The sequence below is a fragment of the Fundulus heteroclitus genome, unplaced genomic scaffold, assembly GCF_011125445.2.
Source record: "Fundulus heteroclitus isolate FHET01 unplaced genomic scaffold, MU-UCD_Fhet_4.1 scaffold_50, whole genome shotgun sequence".
In the NCBI taxonomy this organism is placed as follows: Eukaryota; Metazoa; Chordata; class Actinopteri; order Cyprinodontiformes; family Fundulidae; genus Fundulus; species Fundulus heteroclitus.
The window spans coordinates 1,080,761-1,104,857 of record NW_023396923.1 but is presented as its reverse complement, the minus strand read 5'-3'; the positions used below and the strand labels follow the sequence as shown (position 1 = coordinate 1,104,857).

The 24,097-nt window shown below is 41.1% G+C and overlaps 2 protein-coding genes across 3 annotated transcripts; one reads left to right on the top strand and one right to left on the bottom strand.

The window, feature by feature from the left end:
- Window positions 1-9,162: 9,162 nt before the first annotated feature.
- On the bottom strand, window positions 9,163-13,833 carry med21 (mediator complex subunit 21). 2 transcript variants are annotated; one of them, XM_012851632.3, is made up of 4 exons: window positions 13,695-13,833; window positions 13,329-13,443; window positions 12,092-12,192; window positions 9,163-9,612 (listed from the first exon to the last, which is right to left on the bottom strand). In XM_012851632.3, the coding sequence occupies exons 1-4, from the start codon at window positions 13,734-13,736 to the stop codon at window positions 9,433-9,435; spliced, it is 438 nt and encodes a 145-aa protein (XP_012707086.1). In that variant the 5' UTR covers window positions 13,737-13,833; the 3' UTR covers window positions 9,163-9,432. The 2 variants fall into 2 exon arrangements, with proteins under 2 accessions (XP_012707086.1, XP_035988280.1); XM_036132387.1 differs by having other exon boundaries at window positions 13,329-13,480; window positions 13,695-13,749.
- Window positions 13,834-13,890: 57 nt separating this feature from the next.
- fgfr1op2 (FGFR1 oncogene partner 2) lies at window positions 13,891-20,929 on the top strand. Its single transcript, XM_012851630.3, has 6 exons — window positions 13,891-14,069; window positions 17,283-17,419; window positions 19,300-19,417; window positions 19,539-19,681; window positions 19,796-19,909; window positions 20,182-20,929. Exons 2-6 carry the CDS (start codon window positions 17,285-17,287, stop codon window positions 20,317-20,319), a joined length of 648 nt encoding a protein of 215 aa, XP_012707084.1. The 5' UTR covers window positions 13,891-14,069; window positions 17,283-17,284; the 3' UTR covers window positions 20,320-20,929.
- The last annotated feature ends 3,168 nt before the right edge of the window (window positions 20,930-24,097 follow it).

Here is a 24,097-nt window from a genome sequence, read left to right as displayed (position 1 = left end):
AATCTCAGATAGCACAACTGTAACACAGACAACCCAGTTTTGTTGAGCCAAACACGGCACAGAGCAGTCAACAGCAGACGCAAACGTTTCCCCGTCGTAAAATCTCCTTACTTGGACGGTTTGTGGCCTTTTACTGTTAGGTCTGTGATGTTCGCTGACAGAAAAGGGCGGGTGTGCCCTGCTAACACGTCTGGGTGTGGTGAAGAGCAGACAAGGCTGTTTTTATTTCTCGCATCAATGGGGCCCACAGAGCTGTGACACGGCACCTATATTTAGATTTGGGCTGTAAATTTACTGGCCGGCAGCCCAGGCTGCAGGAAGCTCTGTTATAAATGGATTCAAGCTACTGATTAACACTGGAACTGACATGAAAAGCACACTACTCAATAAAAAAAAAATTCCAATGACATTTGTTGACTTTTGTATATGTTCAACAATGTGGTAATTCTTCATTCCCTTCACAGTTAGTTATCATATGTTATTTATTACACCTTGATTTTAACAGCAATGTCCAGCTGAAATACAGAATCCCAAAGATTTTTTGGGGGGAAAGGCATGTGTACCAAATGTAAGGTTTATTTAACACAATTTTGAGATGGATAACTGTATCATACAGTCTTTACTATAATCTATACAGTTTATTAGGTGTTTTTTTCTGATTTCAAAACTTTTACACAAAGGATAGTGAGGATGTAAGAAGTAGTGAGCAAATCAATTATATCACCACAAGCTAATATAGAAAATAGGAACATTGTATATGTTCCTCTTGAGCTGCAAATGTGAAAAAAATTTTTTTTTGATCAAAAACAAGCGCAGACAATAAACAAATTGAGGTCTTAGCATTCATAAAAGCAACAACTTCTACTTCTGTACAGACCAACCGACTGACCGGCATGGACATAAAGGAAAATGAAAGTAAAATGGGAGAAGATGGAACCGAAAATATTTCTTTTAGGAACGCCATGAGATATTCGAAGTTCTGCAGATGATTTATTTTATACATATCTGAATGAGGTCAGGGTAACTTCACAGAGTCCCACTGAATTAAGTTTCTACAGCTGCAGGGTAGGATAATAGTTATAAATGCCTTAGCTACATCTATAACCATATGTCCATGGTAGTGGACGTTGATGACTGGATAATATGTCATCAAGAGTCGCCGTTCTAATTGATCCAAAGCCAGAGGGAAATTCTGTAGGAATGCTATTTTTTCTCTGAAATCACTCATAGATGACGGAGGACAGTCCCGAAAAAAAATAGATTGATGTGTTTGGATAAATTTCGTCCACTCGTCAGTTTCGTCATTCGTCCACTTTGCCATTTTAACCCCTAAATAGTTTCTATGTTTTCTAGCTCCGTTATGTCATTCAAACATTATGAAATCTACTAAAATAACAAGAGCTCAGTTCCCTAAAAAAATCCCCCCTTTTTGATGATGCATGTTTCGCTTCTATTTTATGTTCAAGTCACATGATGTGATGTTCACCAAGGACACCATCCCTGCTGATCTGGACAGCTTGCAGTTTGCCTACAGGGAGAATGGCTCCACAGAGAACGCTGTCTCATTAGCACTGTCCTCAGCTCTGATTCATCTGCAGCAGACCAACACCTATGTTAGGATGCTCTTCATAGACTTCAGCTCAGCATTCAACACAGTACTACCAAACATGCTGGCTCTGAAGCTCCACAACATGGCATTATCCACACCTCTCTGCTGCTGGATCAGTGACCACACCAGGTGGTGAGGACAGGGAAACGCACATCAGCTCCACTGATCCTCAACACAGGAACACTGCAGGGCTGTGTCCTTAGCCCAGTCCTCTTCACCCTTTTCACCCAGGATTGTTCTGCTGTCCATCTCACAAACACAGTGGTGAAGTTTTCAGACAGCACCACTGTAGTGGGTCTCATTTCCAACAATGATGAGTCCCACTAGGGATGAGGTCAGCAATCTCACACAGTGATGCTCCAGGAACAACCTGATCCTGAACACCAGTAAGACCAAGGAGGTAATAATAGACTACAGGAGGTCCAGGAGGACTGAACACTGAACATGCTCCTGTCTACATACAGGGGGCGGTGGTGGAGAACGTGGACATTAGATTTCTGGGCATTCACATCTTCTCCGACCTCTCCTGGACTGTGAACATCTCCCAACTGGTGAAGAAGGCCCAACAATGGCTCTTCTTCCTCAGGAAAGTGAAAAGGACTGGACTTCACTAAACTGCTAAGTAACTTTTATAGAGCTACCATAGATAGTGTGTTATGTATCAGCATAACTGTATGGTATGGGAGCTGTACAGTGCAGGAGAGGAAGGACTTAGCACGGGTGGTGAGAACAGCGCAGGGGATTGTGGGATGCCGTCTGCAGGATCTAGACTCAATCTGTGCAGAACGAGTCCAAGGAAGGGCCAGACGCATCTCCACTGATCCCACCCAGGCAATGCGCTGTTTGCCCCTCTCCCATCAGGTAAAAGCCTCAGAAGCAACAACAAAAACTTAGAAACAGCTTCTTCCCAAGAGCTGTGAGGGCAATCACCCCCCTGATGGGTGACTTAAGTCGAACGCTTTAAAATCACCCCACTGTTACCAGCCCACCATACGCTACAATCGCCTTAATCTTACTGCCTACTGCACACCATCATCTCTGAATATCTAAATGCACATTTCTGTAAATAAAGCCTCAAATCATCACTGCACAATAAGCAACCCATTACCTCATTGTCTGCATCTCATGAAAGACAACCAGTTCAAACAACTTTTGAATCATCCTTGTGCAGTAACACACGGTGACAATAAAGACTCTTTCAATCTTGGAGTCTGTCTTGGCTATAAACAGAAAATGACATTGGAAAAATAATGTATATTCAGTGTCTATAACAAGGCATAGCAGTGAGCATATCAGATTTTAGTTTTTTTGTGTGTGATGTAAAAAGTTGGTTTATTATGTCATGTCCATAATTTTCCACCTCAGTAATCCTCTCTCCTACGTGTGCTCACCTTTAAACTATAATATACTATACTTTGTGGAAGCACATTTTGAGTCAAAACTTTGGTGTTCGGACTTCTTAGGTCCGTTGCTTTAGCAGAAATTATCCAGATGTCCTTTTATGTAAACTTTTTTTTATTTTTGCTCATGCGTCTTCAGGTGACAAAACCCTTTAGTTTCCATTGTATTTTGGGGATTTTGACACACAGCTGAAACCAGGTATTTATAATATTGTATTAAGACACGCAGTCTGGTTTGTTCTCACAATCTGCCATTAAGTCGTTTCCTCTTTCAGGACGATTAAAATTAGCGGTGAACACTTAAATGAAGGATATGTTTAATTCCTTGAATTTAAATTTTTGAAGTTCAGCGGTTTGTCCTACAGCGAAATAGCTACACATCATGCTGCCACCCCCATGCTTCACAGTTGGTGTGGTGCTCTCAGGCTTTTAATCTTCCTTTTCTTCTAAATGCAAAGATGGTCTGATGACTAAAACACTTAAGTTTTAACCTCACCAGTCCACAGGGCATCCCTTTAAAAGCTAAGGTCTTTATCCCACAGTGTAACTACAAACTGTATCCTGTGTTCTGTGCTGCCACTGGAGAAATGGCTTCTTCCTCTCCAAGTGGTCTTTCAGCTCCCTCTTAGTATCTTTTGATTTAGATCTGGGATCTCCTTCCTAAATTGCATGGAGGCTGGACATCCCAACGCAGTTTAGACTTGAACATATCCAAATAGACAAACGTGGAACCTTCAAGCAACTGGAAATGTAACCAGAGAACGATCCAAGACCTGTGGAGGTCCAAAGTGGTCTTTCTTTTAGCTCTTCATTTTCCCATGATGGCACACAAGGAAGCACCCTGTTTGAGGTGTTGCCTTAAAATAAATTTACAGGCATGCCTCCTGGTATTTGAATGTGTGAATTCACCCATCAGATGCCCATACAAGCATGATGGGGAAACTCACATCTGCCCCTCATACTCTCAACACGTCACAGGGTTATGTCCTCTGCCCTCTTCACACACAACTGCACTGCTATCCTCCCCACAGACATGGTTGACGTCTGCAGACGACACTTCTCAGGGCATTTTGCCTGATACGTTCATGTAATTGCAGTATTTTACATTGTTCTGTAAAGTGGCTGCTAAGGACTCTTAGCATCTCGGCTTGCTTCTAACTTCTCAGGAGCCGTTCTCGGTCCAATCAACTTGAATGCTGTCTTTGCTTTGCGTCTGTTTTTTCAACTCATAGCCAGTGTCTTATCAAAATTTCATTATGGTTACATGACAATAGACTTGATTCTTGACAATCATCTAGGCTTTCGCATACTGCTTAAAGGGTTAAACTTAGACTGATTTGAAAAACATTAAATCCCTTTGAATCTTCAATAACCCAAATAACTAAAGACAAGTTATAGCACAGAAAAAGGAACCAGAGCATAATGCTGCCACCACCCTGTGTTACTTTAACCGTATGTGTATTCGGTCATAGTACTGGTACAATTCATGTAAAAGCTGCCAAAAATTAAAATACTCTAATGCAACCACGTTATTGCAGCTTTTTATGTGAAACTACAAAGGAGATGTTATATTAATATATATATATATATATATATATATATATATATATATATATATATATATATATATATACTGTATATACACTACCGTTCAAAAGTTTGGGGTCACATTAAAATGTCCTGATTTTTTAAGGAAAAGCACTGTACTTTTCAATGAAGATAACTTTAAACTAGTCTTAACTTTAAAGAAATACACTCTATACATTGCTAATGTGGTTAATGACTATTCTAGCTGCAGATGTCTGTTTTTGGTGCAATATCTACATAGGTGTATAGAGGCCCATTTGCAGCAACTATCACTCCAGTGTTCTAATGGTACAATGTGTTTGCTCATTGGCTCAGAAGGCTAATTGATGACTAGATAACCCTTGTGCAATCATGTTCACACATCTGAAAACAGTTTAGCTCATTACAGAAGCTACAAAACTTACCTTCCTTTGAGCAGATTGAGTTTCTAGAGCATCACATTTGTGGGGTCAATTAAACACTCAAAATGGCCAGAAAAAGAGAACTTTCATTTGAAACTCGACAGTCTATTTTTGTTCTTAGAAATTAAGGCAATTCTATGCAAGAAATTGCTAAGAAATTGAAGATTTCCTACAACGGTGTGTATAATCCGTGCATTAAACCTGTGCAATAATCCTGTATAAACTGTATAAACTGTGCAATAAGCCTGTGCAATAGTCCTGTATAAACTGTATAATAACATATGTGCAATAACATATTTATACATAGGAGTGTACAGAATTGTATATTGTATATAGCTGTATAACTGTATCTTACTGATTCTACTAACCTACTTTGACACCTTCTTCTGACTTTTGACTATTGAGCCGATGGGACAAGTGAATTTCTCCACTGTGAGATCAATAAAGCTTATCTTAACTCTTAACTACTCCCTTCAGAGGACAGCACAAACAGGCTCTAACCAGAGTAGAAAAAGAAATGGGAGGCCACGTTGCACAACTGAGCAAGAAGATAAGTACATTCTCTAGTTTGAGAAACAGACGCCTCACAGGTCCCCAACTGGCATCTTCATTAAATAGAACCCGCAAAACACCAGCGTCAACATCTACAGTGAAGAGGCGGCTGCGGGATTCTGGGATTCTGGGTTTCAGGGCAGAGTGGCAAAGAAAAAGCCATATCTGAGACTGGCCAATAAAAGAAAAAGATTAAGATGGGCAAAAGAACACAGACATTGGACAGAGGAAGACTGGAAAAAAGTGTTGTGGACGGATTAATCCAAGTTTGAGGTGTTTGGATCACAAAGAAGAACGCTTGTGAGACGCAGAACAAATGAAAAGATGCTGGAAGAATGCCTGACGCCATCTGTTAAGCATGGTGGAGGTAATGTGATGGTCTGGGGTTGCTTTGGTGCTGGTAAGGTGGGAGATTTGTACAGGGTAAAAGAGATTCTGAATAAGTAAGGATATCACTCCATTTTGCAACGCCATGCCATACCCAGTGGACAGCGCTTGATTGGAGGCGATTTCATCCTACAACAGGACAATGACCCTAAACACACAGGGCAGTCAAAAGTGGCCGGTCAACGGCGGCAAATCGCCGTCTATAGCAGCTCTTGCCGCCGCCTACATTTCCCCGATTATATAATGGAGCGATATTTGTGCCTTCTGGTTGAGCGCGCAGGAACCAATCCAAGCTCAACTCTGAAAAACTCTTATCGCGCGACGCTCGCGGAGAAACAGCCAAGCGAGCGCACAGCACAGCTGGTGTTGAGCATGGAATGAGCAGGTCGAGAGCGCGAGCAGAGAAGGAACTGAGCGCGTGCGAGACTGGGCGTGTTGTCTCACTGCGCGCTCGGAAGTTAGTAAATTGTCATATATTCACCTAATCTGATCTGTTTTATATGGTGCTAGTGATTCAAATTCAACAAATATTATGCAAATTTGTTCAAAAACTTTTTAAACATGATGATAACATGTGAAAAAACGTTTTAAGAATAATAATTAAGAAAAACAAAGGTTGTTTTTGAAGAATTGATCACTCACTTTTGCTTTTTATTCAATTTAAAACATGCACTCTGACTCTATTCTTTAAATAATCACCTGTCTTGAAAGCTTCCAAAATACATCAGGGAGACTCTATTTTTCTAAATTCTCCCCTTCGGGACTCGGGCACCGGCATAAGTGCACCCTCCAACCTGATAGTGTGTGGCCTGCTACTGTAAAAAAGTTTGACTGCCCTGAACACACCTCCAAATTGTGCAAGAACTATTTAGAGCAGAAGCAGACAGCTGCTATTCTATCGGTAATGGAGTGGCCAGCGCAGTCACCAGATCTGAACCCCAGTGAGCTGTTGTGGGAGCAGCTGACCGTACGGTACGCAGGAAGTGCCCATCCAACCAATCCAATTTGTGGGAGCTGCTTCTGGAAGCGATGGGTGCAATTTCTCCAGATTACCTCAACAAATTAACAGCTAGAATGCCAAAGGTCTGCAATGCTGTAATAGCTGCAAATGGAGGATTCTTTGACGAATGCAAAGTTTGATATAAAAAAAAAATCTTATTTGAAATACAAATAATTATTTCTAACCTTGTCAATGTCTTGACTCTATTTTCTATTCATTTCACAACGTATGGTGGTGGACAAGTGTGACTTTTCATGGAAAACACAAAATTGTTTGGGTGACCCCAAACTTTTGATCGGTAGTGTATATATATTTTTTGCCCCTTTTTTTTATTATTAAAGCTATATCTGGGGCTGCAGATCTTTTTTTTTTTTTTTAAATACCGTTCATCTTCTTTGTAATGTGGGATTTGACATTTTTTCCAGACACTCAAAGATGTTAAATCTCAAAAAACATGTTCGCAATCTAATTACAAAGGCAAGCATTTGTTGCAAAAAGGTGCAATAGTGCACACAGCGTGCACAACTATATGCAATGTTTAGAGCATCATAGGGCGCCGTTAAACATGTTGTCTAACAGTGATCTGTATCATTTGGTGTGGCACAAGAGGAGTAAAAGCACGCTTTAACTGCTTTGCTAATATGAGGCTCCACTCTTAAAGGAAAACCCACCATTCATACTCCACAGAACTGATCCATGACATATAAAGGGGTTGGACAATGAAACTGAAACACCTCTCATTTTAGTGTGGGAGGTTTCATGGCTAAATTGGACCAGCCTGGTGGCCAATCTTCATTAATTGCACATTGAACCAATAAGAGCAGAGTGTGAGGGTCCAATTAGCAGGGTAGGAGCACAGTTTTGCTCAAAATATTGCAATGCACACAACATTATGGGTGACATACCAGAGTTCAAATTGTTGGTGCACGTCTTGCTGGCGCATCTGTTACCAATACAGCAAGTCTTTGTGATGTATCAAGAGCCACGGTATCCAGGGTAATGTCAGCGTACCACCAAGAAGGACGAACCACATCCAACAGGATTAACTGTGGATGCAAGAGGAAGCAGTCTGAAAGGGATGTTCGGGTGCTAACCCGGATTGTATCCAAAAAACATAAAACCACGGCTGCCCAAATCACGGCACAATTAAATGTGCACCTCAACTCTCCTGTTTCCACCAAAACTGTCCGTCTGGAGCTCCACAGGGTCAATATCCACGGCCGGGCTGCTATAGCCAAACCTTTGGTCACTCGTGCCAATGCCAAATGTCGGTTTCAATGGTGCAAGGAGCGCAAATCTTGGGCTGTGGACAATTTGAAACATGTATTGTTCTCTGATGAGTCCACCTTTACTGTTTTCCCTACATCCGGGAGAGTTACGGTGTGGAGAAGCCCCAAAGAAGCGTCCCACCCAGGCTGTTGCATGCCCAGAGTGAAGCATGGGGGTGGATCAGTGATGGTTTGGGCTGCCATATCATGGCATTCCCTTGGCCCCATACTTGTGCTAGATGGGCGCGTCACTGCCAAGGACTACCGAACCATTCTGGAGGACCATGTGCCTCCAATGGTTCAAACATTGTATCCTGAAGGAGGTGCCGTGTATCAGGATGACAATGCACCAATACACACAGCAAGACTGGTGAAAGATTGGTTTGATGAACATGAAAGTGAAGTTGAACATCTCCCATGGCCTGCACAGCCACCAGATCTAAATATTATTGAGCCACTTTGGGGTGTTTTGGAGGAGCGAGTCAGGAAACATTTTCCTCCACCAGCATCACGTCGTGACCTGCTGGCCACAATCCTGCAAGAAGAATGGCTTAAAATCCCTCTGACCACTGTGCAGGACTTGTACATGTCATTCCCACGAAGAATTGACGCTGTATTGGCCGCAAAAGGAGGCCCTACACCATACTAATAAATTATTGTGGTCTAAAACCAGGTGTTTCAGTGTCATTGTCCAACCCCTAGATGCTCCAAGTAAATGACATTGACTAAAATGAGTGAAATGAACAATTAGCTGTTACCATACACTACTCTATAGCTGTCTGTCGCCACACATTTACATTGGAACCTTTTTCAAAGCAGACTGTATGTCTACCTTTCTGGCAAGACGTAGTATATCAGTGCATAAAGAATACAAATTAAGAAGTACAACATCTCCAGCTACATATGCCACACAAAGCAGACTGCTTTGAAAAACAAGAAGGTATTTTCTGGAGAAATGTCTTTTTGTTTTCTAGTTGGATCATAAACCAAAACGTTTATTTTTGGTAACTTAAGACAAAACATTCAATTCAAAAATGACTTCAAAATATGAATGGAAAATCCAGACTTTTACAATAATGCTCTTATCTGAACCTTAAACTATATAGTGAGAATCTAGTGCTGTTGTTGCTCCCAGACACACGTTTGGCAGTTCAGAGATCTTCAGGTTTTGAAAAGCAAACATTAACCGGCTGATAAATGTCCATAACAGCAGGGCGAGCGCTGTGGGTCAGGACTCGGCTGGCGACGGCTGACTGAGGGCTCCGTTGCGGGTGCGTAGCTGAGACTGGGCGATGTCGGCCAGGGCGTTCTGGATCTTCTCCAGCAGCATGTCGCCGCGGTAAACCACCTCCTCCAGACGGGCCGCTGCTTCATGGTTCTCCTCCTCCAGCTGCCGGAGGCTGGCCGCCTGATGAGAGGTGGCAAAGGGTCAGATCCAGTTACCGCTTCTGCCATCAATCATCTTTCAGCTAGGATTCTAAAATGCAAGCAAACTTTGATCTGTGGAAACAACCCAAAGCAGGGCATAATAGTGAAGTGGAAGGTAAACGATACATAGTTTGCAAACGTTTACGAGTAGAAGTCGGAAATTGTGCACTCCTGTGTCACAATTATAACATAAAATCCCAATAAAATACAAAGTGATGAGTTAAATCCTACGGGTGTGAAAACTTTACTGTGTCAATGTAAATTTATAAATATAAGGACACTAAGAGTAGAAGGTTTAAAGGATTTGTGTTAGAAAGAAAACTATAACTGAGACAGTAAAGCCTTTGAATGGTGAAGGCTTGAATCAAGACAGAAGAAGCAGCAGTGCCCCAGCAAACTTGATTCTTTTAGGTATTTTAATAGTAACTCCATAAATATAATCAAGCAGAGTCACATGACTTGCTATACTTTTAGCCAGTAATCCTGCAAAGGTTTGTTTTTGTCAGACTCTGCAACCAAAAATGTGTTTCACTGAATTTTTCCGCTAAAAAAAAAGTGTGCAGTCATCATTGCTTTACATCAGAACAGGAACTATTGCACTTAACAAGAACATCTGGTTGACTTAAGGGTGAAAGCTTTAAGCTCCAAGATCCTCTCATCCCTGGGAGGAGGTGGAAAAGAATCCTGTTGCCACCAGTGCAGAGTGTGCTCCAGATTGGCAGCGGATGGCGGCCATGTGATGAGAAGGGCAGCAAAAACACCTCTTCCATAACAACAAACGGGCGGGAAAACTCCACAGGAAGTACCAAGATGGGGAGGAGGAGACCGGTACAAAGTTAGTTCCTGAGATGAATCCTCCATCTGACTGAGAAAGAGCCGCTTTACTTACACCGGTCTGAATAAAGAGTGGCCTCAAAACGTCTGCCAGTGATGCAACCCCAACCTGGTGATAGTTTCCATAGCTCAAAGCATCTTTAACGGTTATATAATTTGACCAAAAGTACCGATCAATAAAAGAACGAGGCACTATCAGTCAGGGTTTCCTCCCAGAGGGAACGAGGAAGATTATGAAGGACTAAAGTCAACATGGTAAATATTGACATTTCAGAGCATTTTAAATGAAAGAGCTGAAAAACTCTAAAGTAGTTTTTACTGTTTACACCACAGAAATATGGAGGACACGCTGGAAATGCTGAAGCTAGGAAATTGGAGTGACTGCCAAACCTTTTAGCCATGACTGTAAAAATTGACACTTTTGGACAAAATTCTTACTTAATATAATCACCAACAGAAACCAGAGGTCTTGTTTGAAGCACTGAGCTATATAATACACCGGAGTGCTGATTTTGCCGAAAAACTGAAGTCACTGGCCGCCATCTTGCTACTCCCTACTCTCACAGAATCTCATAGGATTTGCTTGCAACAACAAGCAGTTTTCTGGCAGTGTGAAAACGTTTCACAGGTAATTCTACAGTCAGTGGATGTACTAACACTATCAACTACTGGGAAATTAGGTGCTGAAATATTTTACATGTTATTCATGTTAAATATATATATGTATATATAAGTATGTGTATATGTGTATATATATGTATACACATATGTAAATATATGTTTATATGTTTATGTATATTGTTATTTAGATATTTATAAATGATAGATATATATATATATATATATATATATATATATATATATAAATGTATAAAATGCAAAATATTTCAGCACATGACTTTCTCAGTACTTGATATTTTTAGAACATAACATAAAACTATATGGCATTTGACATTTTAAAAGTCTTAAGCCCCCCCTGAACATGAGAAAATCCTCGTTATTCGATGCTGCAGCGCACATATTCCAAGTTACTGGGGGGAAATAGGGAGTACCAATATGGCGGCTGGTGGCTTCAAAGCGACTCGTTCAAACAGACGGTGATTAGCACTCCAGTGTATAATATAGCTCAGTGGTTTGAAGACCAGAAGCCTTTTTTAGTAGTGAGCTTGTGCTGTCTGAGGGGTCTGATAGCTCCCCCTGCCGGCCAGAAGTTGGAAATCCCAGCAAGAAACCTTATTTCCAGATTTCTCAACAAAGCAGCCCTAAATATTAACAAGTGATTTTCACAAGAATCTGAACAGAAGAACTAAATGTCTGTAGTGTTTACGCTCCACTTTGCAGACAATTTCCACACAAACACCCACAGTTCTAACAAAACGAGGAAATCCTCCAGATGTATCCTTATGTTTGTTTAAGATTTCATACTATTTATACATTTAAATTGATTTATGTATTTTTTAACAATTCCATGAAAGCAAAGTTACTTTATTTCCTCTTCCCTCTCCTCTGCTTCCGCAGCTTGCCAGCATAGATGTACCTAGTTGCGTTTATTCTGCAGGACGCCCTCTACACGTGACTCTGCTTGCTTACAGCATGCTGTGAGCGGACTTGGGAATTGTTCTGACCTGCAGAGCTGCCGTGGACTCTTCACTGGGCAGAGAGTCGATCAGTACGTCCACATCTTTGGCCGTTCTGGCTATCAGAGCTGCAAACAGCTGAGCATATTCTAGGACAAAGAGAAAGAACAAGACCGTTGTAGAAAATCATCTTTTTTATTCCAATAACCCTAATGAACGGTGCAAAGGAGCATTTTTGTTCTTTAACCCAACCAGAGGCCAACCTTTACAGTGCCTTCCTGAGACATCCACAGACATGGACGACATTCTGGGATGAACGTCATTGTATTTTGTGCGATTAACTGACACAAAGAAGCACAAAAATGTGAAGTGGGAGAAAAATGATATATTGTATATTAAATATCTAATAAATGTGGGGTTTGTATTTGAGGAAGCCAAAAGGCTCATGGTAACTGGAGGAGTTACAGAGCGCCAACGCTCAGGAGAATCTCTCTGCAGGACAACTACCGGTTGTACACTCCACAGATCTGATCGTGGCATAAAAAGTAGAAATGCACATCGCCATAAAACACAATCCCCACCTCTCTGCGCTTCAGCGAGGTCAGTTATGATGTCTGGAGATAAACAAGGGGTAATCCTGTAGAAAAACCCAGCTTGAGACTGAAGCAATCTTTCAGCTTCTAGCTGGATAAATGACCCTAAACATACAGCCACAACTAAAAAGAAAAATTTGGATGGAAACCAAAGTGTAAAGACGTAGAGAAAGAGGAAATAAATTATTTCATTTATGCTTTATTAATATCGCTTATAAAAGATGGTTTATTTGGAAAGACCGGGTTCTCTTGATAAAATGGAAAAATGTATTACTACTATGTGCCAAAGCAAAGGAGCAGAGCCGAGTATGGGCCTCTCCTGCAGCCTAGGCAGGCGTGTTCTGAAACAGGGAGAGCAGCGTAACACTCATTACCCTCACCAAAACCTGGTCTAACACAAAGCCAGTCCACAGTCAACTAAAAAGTTGGTGATGGTTTGGATCAAAGCCTAATGTATGCATTATTATGGCCCAGTCCAAGTCCACCAGAGGCGCTCGCTCCAATCCGACTGAGCTTGAGCTATTGTGCAAAGAAGAATGGTCGTCAACAAAATCATTAACAATAAAAGGCTTATGCTGTAATCCTTGTTAGTTCATGTCACATAACATCCTTCAAAAAAACATTCATTTTTGCGAAGCTGCCAAAGAGACAGACTGCATGTCCAAACAACGGCAGCACAACAACAAGCCAACCTTCAGTGGGGTTTGCGGGCTGGTCCTTGTTGATGGCCGTCTGGATGTTGCTGAAGGAGGCAGGGGGAGCACACTGCTGCAGAACGCCGATGGCGTTGCAGAACTGATCAGCGAGCTGGAGCGGAGACACGACCCAACACATGAACCCAGGACTATAATGTAGCATAAATCACAAAGCAAAAGACTTGTGCTTCAGGTGGTTAGCCGTGATGGCTAGATAACCTGAAAGCGGGTTTCGAGAAATGTTAAAGAAACAGTCCTTAATATAAGTGCTTAATAAAACATGAAGTCGCATTCTGATCACATCAACGCGAAATTCTACACGTGTTTCTAATACGGTGTCTTTAAAACGAGATTGTTACGAACCGAATTGACAGCATCTTGAAGCTGCGTTAGCCTATCCGCCATTTTTTCTGGGAGGACGGGAATTCCCGAGTCCCCCCTCGCGAGAGTGTAAAGCGACAAGTCTCGCGGAAGTCGGGCGGCTGTTTAGGAAGCTTTGAGTTCTGGGTTAGCTGTAGCCGTGACTGAAGCGGCTTCTGGAGCGTCGTAGGACTCACAACAGTTAATGTAAATGTTTATACCCGTCTCCATTTGCCCGCGTCTGCCAATGGACCGGACCGAGAGCAGAGCTTAACCGCGGACCAGTTTTAGCCGGTAGCTGATGACAGCCGCCGAACGTCAATAGGAAGTAAAGAGGCTAGCTAACTCTAGCGTCTGCTTGCACTTTGAGCTCCTCAGGTATGACTATTTTATTGACATTTTCCCTCGTTTAAAGGGAACAATAAACTTTTACCAAACATTCTTTTAATTAATGTTAATATTTTATTCGTAACCGAGTGTATCGTGAGCTGTCAGCGGAAGCCTGCTGAAATGCCTAGAATTGTATACTAGTTCTACAGGTGTATCCTGATAAATAATTTATTTCGCTGCTTCGATTTCAAAGGTGAAACTCATAGAGTCACGAGACACGGAAAGAAATGTATTTGAAGTGTTTATTTCAGGTAATTTGGATGGTTGTGGCTTGCAGCCAACGAGAACCCGGGATCCAGTTTTTAGATGGTTGGAGTATTCCATCATGAGACCAATAAAAAAATGATTTTTGATACAGAAATGTGGCCCTACTGAAAAGTGTCCTTTTACTGTACAGGATCTATTTGCATGAATTGCAGTGCGGTGTGACATGGAGGCGATCAGCCTGTGGTTGACTAAACAGATCCAGGGGGGAGTCACTGAAGCAGGAGGAATCCTCCACATTTTGGGGGGCTTGACTTCCAAGTGGAATTAACAGTTTACTTTCATCTGAAAAGAAGACGATTTTACGATTTTACTTCTTCGCCCAGCTAGGACTCTTACTCCAGGAGTGAGAATAACCAACTTTTTTTTTTTTTGGTTTACCAATGAGCTTTTGTGGATTGCTGTCCTTGTGGAGGGTATCAGTGATTGTAAGATGGAAGTTAGAAAGATATTCACAGATTCGGCTTTTCCGGATCAATAACTCATCAGTGGATGATTTATTCTACAAAACATACACCTCTCTGTAACCACAGCAAGGCAGACAGTCAGCTCCGGCTCCGCAGATGCTTAGGGACTGTGATAGGTATAGTATAGATCATTGTAGTGCCACAAAACTCATCTTACACACAGATAACTTCATCTAGTTCATACTTCAACTCTTACTTTAAGAAAATGTGCTTAACTTTATTTTTTTATTTTTTTATTTGTTATTACAAGTATATAATAGCTAATAAGTACAGTATAGATCATTGTAGTGCCAATGGCAACAGTGCCCAAATTTATGCACATGCCTAATTTTGTTTAAACAATTATTACACACTTCCTGTAAATGGAATAAACTTTGTTTCACTTCTCAAATATCACTGTGTTTGTCTCCTATATGATATATTTAACTGATTTTTTTTTATCCTAAGAACCAATGATTTATGAAGGAAAATCATTGAAATTAACAAGGTTGCCCAAACTTTTGCAGACCACTGTATATATATATATATATATATATATATATATATATATATATATATATATATATATATATATATATATATATATATATATATATATATATATATATTCATAGTAAAATATTCAAGTACTTTATAGTCTTTCATATTGTACAACATTCTTGTAGGACCTCAGCTTTGCATTTTACTTTCCTTATGTTACAAGCTTTTAAGACAATGGGTAGGTAAAAACAAAGGTAAGACTGCTGTTAGGAAAAAATTATGGGCATATTTCATTCTCTACAAATTTCTTTATGTCCAAAGTTTTACAATAACATAAATGTGTATCCCGATGCTATAGATACAGTGTGAAACTTGTAGATGATGGTTCCACACTGAATGCACTGAATTGATACCAGCACAGATTCCAAACAAAGACACCCCTTGGTGTGTGTTGTGCACCAACAAGAGAATCTCAGAGTAACTATTGCTGACTGTCACTGAACATGTTGTAGTGATGTGGAGCTTGTAGCTCTGTTGACCTCCTAGCAGGCAATTCCCACGGAGGTCTCCCTCAAAATCATGCCGGAAACAAGACATAAAGCGGTGTTCAGGTTTATACCAATTTTTGTGGCGCTTTATTGGAATCTTAAAATTGTGATTTTTATTATTCAGTGAGATTTTATTTTGTGTAAGTTTGCAGGAACAAGCTGTATTCTCATGTTACATTGTTTGATCATAATGCAAACAGTAAAGGAGAAGTTAAATAGTCTTTGGTTGTAATATAGTTGTTATAGGTATAAGCCTTTCTGCATCAATAAAGCCAATGTTATGTTTATTCAACATGTTCAATTTATATGTATGCCATAAATTTGATGGCACTACAATAATCTATAGTGTACCTATTGGCTATTATATGCTTGTAATAACAATGAAAAAATTTCAAAAAATAAAGTTAAGCACATTTTCCTAAAGTAAGAGTTGTAGTATGGTCTAGATAAAGTTATCTATGTATCCTACAAGTTTGGTGGCACCACAATGATCTATGGTGTACTTATTGGCTATTATATGCTTGTAATAACAAAGAAAAAATATCAAAAAATACAATTTAGCACATTTTCCTAAAATAAGAGCTGCAGTATGAACTAGATGAGGTTATCTATGTGTTCTACAAGTTTTGTGGCACTACAATGATTTTATAGTTTACTTATTGGCTATTATATGCTTACAATAACGATTAAAAAAATCTCCAAAAATAAAGTTAGGCACATTTTCCCAAAGTAAGAGTTGTAGTATGATCCAGATGAAGTATAAATGTATCCTACAAGTTTGGAGGCACTACAATGATCTATAGTGTAGTTATTGCTCATTTTATACTTATTCTAATAATAAAATAGCTGCCATTTGCCATTTAGGCCTTGGAAAATTCCTCAAAAAAATGAATTATTTTCAAATCAAATAAATGTGCTATGATATACATGAGGTCAGATACACATGTCCACCTCTCCTTGGTGACGCTGTTGAATATTTCTCTATGATTATTTTTCTGGTGTTGCAACTTGCAGACGGTCCCTAAGCATTTGCGGAGGAGCGAGCTCTGCATAGGGTCCAATGTAATTCTCCCAGCGCGGTGGGAGACTCATTTTGAGGAAACTACGGTTGTAGCTCACTGCCTGCCTTGCTGTGGTTACAGAGAGGTGTCTGTTTTGTAGAATAAATCATCCGCTGATGAGTTATTGATCCGGAAAGGCCGAATCTGTGAATATCTTTCTAACTTTACTAAAGTGTTGGATGACAGGTTGAGTCAGCAGTTATCCTCATCCCAGTGTTGGCCACAAAAAAAGTTTCTTTTTTATTTATTTTGTGAAATGCCAAAGTTTTCAGAGTAACTGAATTTGTAGGGTTTAACTTTAGTTCTGTTTCTGCAGAGTACTTTTCTGGTCTTTTTGGACTTTGTCATATTTTGTCCTGACTATGGCTTGTTTCCCCTCAGGCATGAACTGTTCTTTAGAGAAGGTTCTGGCAGATGCCAAATCGTTAGTGGAGAGGCTCCGTAACCACGACAACGCGGCAGAGATGTTAATCGAACAGACAACATCCCTTAACAAGCGGGTGGAGGCCATGAAGCAGGTAGGTCGAGTCAGTAGCTGACTGAGTGTGAACAGAGGCTGGTCATGTGACGTCATGGCCTGACGTCTCCCGGTAGGGTTGGCGTCATGGAGGGCACCAACAGCCATCTGAGACTGTGTGATCCACATTAAAAACAAAAAGAAGACGCTGCCAACAGTTAGTTGAAGCGCTGGGTTAACCCTAGCATCTGGCTATTTTCTGCTGTGCTCTGTGCAGCTGTCTCTCTCACGCCAAGAGTTGTCTGGAGATTGTTGGCCTGAGAACAGATCACATGGCACAGACAGAAAACAAGTGAACATAACTGTTAAGGCTATCAACTCTGGGTCCAACTTTTCTCTAATCGGACACTGGAATGTCCTTTTTCTCTTATGTTTTCATCATGTAAAGCACTTTGGATTGCGGTGTTGCTGAAAGGTAACCTGAGCCTAGCCAGATTGATATCTCTCCGCCTAGCTTCACTCACATCCATCTGGGACATCTCTGATAGAGAGTGATTTCTCCAACCAATTTTATTGTCCAGCCAATCAGGACGCAGGGCTGGAGATTCATAGATGTGACTTAGTGGACTGTTTAGACAGCAATGGCGGCTCGCATCGAGGAAGCAAGCGTTAACATTGATGCTGCTATTTCTTCCTTGTTGTCCAATCTTCCTAATATTGTTTTATTAAAAGAACATCAGAGAACGCCTCTGAAGGCTTTTGTTGGTGGAAACAATGTTTTCGCCCTTCTCCCGACCAGATTTGGCAAGTTTTGTTTTCGTGGTGGAGCAGTTAGCGCGAACCATGTTAGGAGGCATTTAGTCCTGGACGCGGTCGGCCCGGGATCGACTCCGACCCGCGGCGCTTTGCCGCCTGTCTTCTCCCCTCTTCCTGTCAGCTCACTGTCAATAAAATGCGTGCTACTAGAGCCGCAAACACAGATAAAAAAAAAAGTTGTTCTTTTTCCTGCGTCGCTCTCATCAGCGTCACGGGTTAACTTCGGTGTGAGTGGTTGAAATAGCACGTCGATAAAGATGACAGACAAGTGGCTTATCCAATCATATGCAAAGATTTTTGATAAGGCCCAGCCTTCAATAAAGGCCATTCCTATGGATCAGTCCCAGATGGATGTGAGTGGAGCTAGGTGGAGCGAAATCCATCTGGCTAGGGTCAGGTTAGCTGAAAGGTGTTTTACAAATAAAGTTGCCGTACTTATTTTATTAGGATTTTGGGTGGTCAATCAACACAAAGTAGTAAATACTGTGAAAAGAAGGAAAGAGCTACACTGTTTTATATTTGATTTAACAAATAAAAAACGCATTTCCTCCAATCAACTCTGACCAGCTTCCCTGTTCCTGCTGAAGAATACCCGCCCCACAGGACGATGCCTCCACTGCCATGTGGGGAAGATGTGTTTGTGTGTAAGCCAAAGCACTTTAAATTGGTCTCTTCGAATCAGGTCACCTTCTTCCTCATGTTTTTTTTTTTTTTTTTTTGTGACTCCTACATGGCTCGCTGTAAACTGCAGGCGGGACTTCTGTTCAAGTCTTTATTCATACAAAAATGTTTTGAACACCTTGTATGTCTAAAAGACTCTTGCTATCAAATTAAATTCCAAATATGCTTTGTTAGGGTACAAGGACCTGTGTAGGGACTAAAAGATTAAATTCACTCAGAAAAGAGGCTCCATGACCTCCATCAGTTTTTGTGCAACAGTTTGTTGTGGTCGTTGCCACCAGGGGGCAGTGTCCTCTCAGAAAGCTGAGGCAGATATTTTGCACCTTTTTCATGACAAAGAAAAAGTGCAGTCTGCACAGGGGGGTCACTAATAAGGTCTGTGAACATGCAGCGTTATAATGATCAAGTATGAAGGGCTCTCAATTTGTGATTTCCGGTTGGCAGTACCAAGAGGAGATCGATTCACTTAACCAGGTTGCACGGCACCGACCTCGTTCCAGTCTGGTTCTAGGAATCCAGCAGGAAAACCGTCAGATCAGGGAGCTCCAGCAGGAAAACAAAGGTAAACGCTTCCGTATTAATGTAACTAATGTCACATTTGAGGGAAACACGCTCCTTCTATTTGCCACAACTTGATGTATTTGATAGCAAACAGACCTTAGCCTCGTCCTCTTGTCCTGCAGAGCTGCGAGCATCGTTGGAGGAACACCAGTCTGCACTGGAGCTCATCATGACCAAATACAGGGAGCAGGTGTTCAGGCTTCTCATGGCCAGCAAAAGGGAGGACCCTACCATCGTCACCCAGCTAAAAGAGCAGCATACCACGGTCAGCGGCTGCGCTTCAACACCAATGCACTGTGCATGGATATTATCTACCGGTTAAAAAGACTGTGCGTTTACAAAGTATGTAAAACTTAAATGTCCTTTGTCACCTTTGCAGGAAATGCAAGCACACATAGACAAAATAAACGAGATGGCCTTAGTGATGAGGAAGGCAATAGAGGTGGACGAAGGCCGGATATGTGAAGACGAGGAGAGGATTAAGCAGTTAGAGGTAACACTGAAGCGTTTCAGACACTCCAAGGTTTTGAACACATAGGGATAGGCCACCATACATTAAACCAGGACCACTAAGTTACTTCATTTCTGCTGGATGGAGCCACATATTCTGCTCTCTAGGAGAAAACCCTTAAGCAAAAAAGCACACCTATGAAATAGTCCAATTGGTATTTAAAAAAGCTATTGTATTTCTTATTCACCATATGTTTGTGGTACATGCTGAAACAAGGCAAACAAAGATGGAAGGAATGTGATTGTGTATTTCAGCTGGAGAACAGCGGACTTAGAGAGCTGCTGGGGATCAGTCGGGAGGCTTTCCTCTTTCTTAAGAGAGAAGATCCATCTGAGAACACATCGTTGTCTCCGCTGCTGACCAGCACCGACGTCAGCCTGCGCAAGAGTTAGAGCCCAACGTCAACCCCCCGCCCCCCCCCGCCCCCCCAAATCTGCTGGCCACACAGTGTACAGAGGGTCCATGCTGTTGCCCTTCACCCAGCTCACACAAAGACTCCTTAAGGCGAAGCATGTCGCCTGTGTCTGTCTGCTGTTGCTGTAACGTTTGCTTATCGAGTCGGCTGAGCCTGCGTTGTTTTGAGGTGTGAATGAGTGAAAGAATGGCTTGGGTTAAAATAAATCCGCAGTCATCAAACCGTGTCAGGCCATGTTGATTTCATGTGGCAATCTCACCATGCGTTCGTATGTTTCTGCTTTGAATTTGGTGGCTGTGTGTGTTTACGCAATTTTTTAACTTTCACAACTCTTTTGTTTTTGTTGTCAATTGCGTCAGGAACAGGAAATGAAACCTTTTCTGCTCAAACCACTGCCAGGAGTAGAAACAGAAGTTCTCAGGTTCCTTATTTATGGGAAAATAACAAACTACAGTGTAAATAGTAGCCTTTTACAAATACAAAATAAATCAGGTGATGGCTAACAGGAGAACTTACTTGGAACATAACTGTTTATTTTCAGTGCTATGCTATTTTATTTTAGAAATAAAAATCTGAGAAGTATGGTGTGAATTTTCTATTTAGTCCTCATTACTCTTATACCTTTTAAATGAAATCAAGCACAAATAGTAACACGTAATTAGCTAGAATTGGTCCAACTTTGTGTGCTTACATATTGGTCTAAATCCAACGGTTCCTTTTCTGGCCTCAGAGGATTGCTGGAGAACATTGGTGATCAAAACACCAACATGAGGACCAAGGAACACAACAGACAAGTCGGGGATGATGACCTGGAGAAGCTGAGTGTTGGGTTCTAAAACAATATCCCAAGCTTTAAACATCTCATCAGTTTTCTGTTAAGTCATCTGAAAATAGAACGTACGATACAACAGCTAAACTACCAAAACATGGCCGTCCACCTAAACTGGACAGGGAGGGCATTAACCAGAAGCAGCCAAGAGACCACAGTAACTCTGGAGGAGCTGCAAAGATCCACAGTTCAGGTAAGCGAATCTGTTGGCATTAGTGGAATGTTGCACTAATCCAGCCTTTATGGGAGACTGGCAAGAGAAAAAAAGTTATGAGCTTGCATTTCTAGTTTGTCACAAGCCATGCAAGGGACACAGCAAACAAGGAAGAAGGTGATTTAGTCAGATGTTTTTTGCTCAACTGCAAAACACAGGAGAAAAACCTCCTCCACTAACTGTCCATACTGTGAAATCTAGCACTGGGAGCATTATTCAGTGGAGATGTTCTTATTTAGCACGGACAATGAAGATGCTCAGAGTTAAGGCAGTCATAAGCAGATGAGGCGTGGAAGAAAATTTGGGTCTTGTGTGGAGGTTCACCTTCTAGAAAGACCACTCTAAACATAGACTGTGCTATAACTGACAGGCCTAGTCAAAGACCATTTGAGAATCTGCGATTTGAAGACTTCAAAACTGTTGAACAAATAAAATAGATTGATTCTTGAGAAAGTAGTTGCTAATCAACTATGTGAACATTTACAAAGTAATGACCTACTTGAGGAGTTTCAGTCAGGCTTCAGAGCTCATCATAGCACTGAAACAGCTCTGGTGAAGGTCACTAATGATATTCTCATGGCCTCAGATAATGGACTTGTGTCTATACTTGTCCTGTTAGATCTCAGTGCTGCATTTGATACAGTTGATCACAATATTCTCCTACAAAGACTTGAGCATACTGTAGGGATTAAGAGAAAAGCATTAGGCTGGTTTAAATCTTATCTGTCGGACAGATTCCAGTTTGTTCATGTTAATAATAAATCTTCCTCAAACTCTAGGGTCACTTGTGGAGTACCACAGGGTTCAGTCCTTGGACCAATTCTCTTTACTATATATATGCTTCCAATAGGCAAAATTATCAGACAGCATGGGATTAATTTCCACTGTTATGCTGATGATACTCAGCTATATTTATCCATAAATACTGATGAATCCAATCAGTTACTCCGACTGCAGTCATGTCTTGATGACATCAAAAGCTGGATGACTTTAAATTTCCTGCACTTAAATTCTGACAAGACAGAAGTTGTAATCTTTGGGCCAGAGTCTTCAAAAAATAAAGTTCTTAATCAATCACTTAATCTGGATGGCATTAACTTGGCCTCTGGTAATAAAGTTAAAAATCTTGGTGTTGTTTTCGACCAAGACATGTCATTTAAATCCCATATTAAACAGGTTTCCAGAGTTTCCTTTTTTCACCTCCGGAATATCGCCAAAATTAGAAACATTCTGTCCAGGAGTGATGCTGAAAAACTAGTCCATGCATTTGTTACTTCAAGGCTGGACTATTGTAATTCTTTACTATCAGGAACTCCACAAAATGCAGTTCAAAGCCTTCAGCTGATCCAAAATGCTGCAGCAAGAGTTCTGTTGAAAATCAACAAAAGGGATCATATTTCTCCAATTTTAGCTTCCCTTCATTGGCTTCCTGTTAAATCAAGAATAGAATTTAAAATTCTTCTTCTAACGTATAAAGCCCTTTATAATCAAACTCCATCATATATCAGAGCTCTGATTACCCCGTATGTTCCTAACAGAGCACTTCGCTCTCAGACTGCAGGTCTGCTGGTGGTTCCTAGAGTCTCTAAAAGTAGAATGGGAGGCAGATCCTTTAGCTATCAGGCTCCTCTCCTGTGGAACCAACTCCCAGTTTTGGTCCGTGAGGCAGACACCCTGTCTACTTTTAAGACTAATCTTAAAACTTTCCTTTTTGACAAAGCTTATAGTTAGAGTGGCTCATACCCTGAGCTATCTCTATAGTTATGCTGCTATAGGCTTAGGCTACTGGAGGACATCAGGGTCTAATTTTCTCACTCTACTGATTTCTACTGTTCTTCAGTCTACTGTTCTCCAGTTTTGCATTGTATTACATTGAAATGACTGTCGTCATTTCAGCTTTTAACTTTTTGCTCTCTCTCTTTTTCTTCATAGAAGGTACACCTGGTCTGACGTTCTGTTAACTGTGACATCATCCAGAGAAGACGGCTCACCCGCTACTACCATCTAATGTAGAACAGATTACTAGATCAATGTGTGCTTCTGTGCTTTTTTGTCTCTCTTGTTGTGTCTCTGCTCTGTCTTCTGTAACCCCAGTCGGTCGAGGCAGATGACCGTTCATACTGAGCCCGGTTCTGCCGGAGGTTTTCCTTCCCGTTAATGGGGAGTTTTTCTTTCCACTGTCGCTTCATGCTTGCTCAGTATGAAGGATTGCAGCAAAGCCATGGACAATGCAGACAACTCTCCCTGTGGCTCTACGGTTCCCCAGGAGTGAATGCTGCTTGTCGGGACTTTGATGCAATCAACTGGTTTCCTTATATAGGAACATTTTTGACCAATCTGTATAATCTGACCCAATCTGTATAATATGATTGAACTTGATTTTGTAAAGTGCCTTGAGATGACATGTTTCATGATTTGGCGCTATATAAATAAATTGAATTGAATTGAATTGAATTGGCTGCTGGATAAGACCAAGGACAAATGGCCTCTGAAGAGCCCTACGGAAATATAAACTTTCACCCAGACACACATACTGATGCTCACAAATACAGACGAACTGCACCCGACCAGCATTGAAATGTTTACCTTTCTGCATATGTGTGTCTCGTAATTAATTGTGCTTCTCGTGCAAATGAGGTTTTTTGTCGGATGCTTCACATTATGTGTGAAAACATAAATTGTGAAGCACCAGTCTTTTTTATCTCCCTCCAC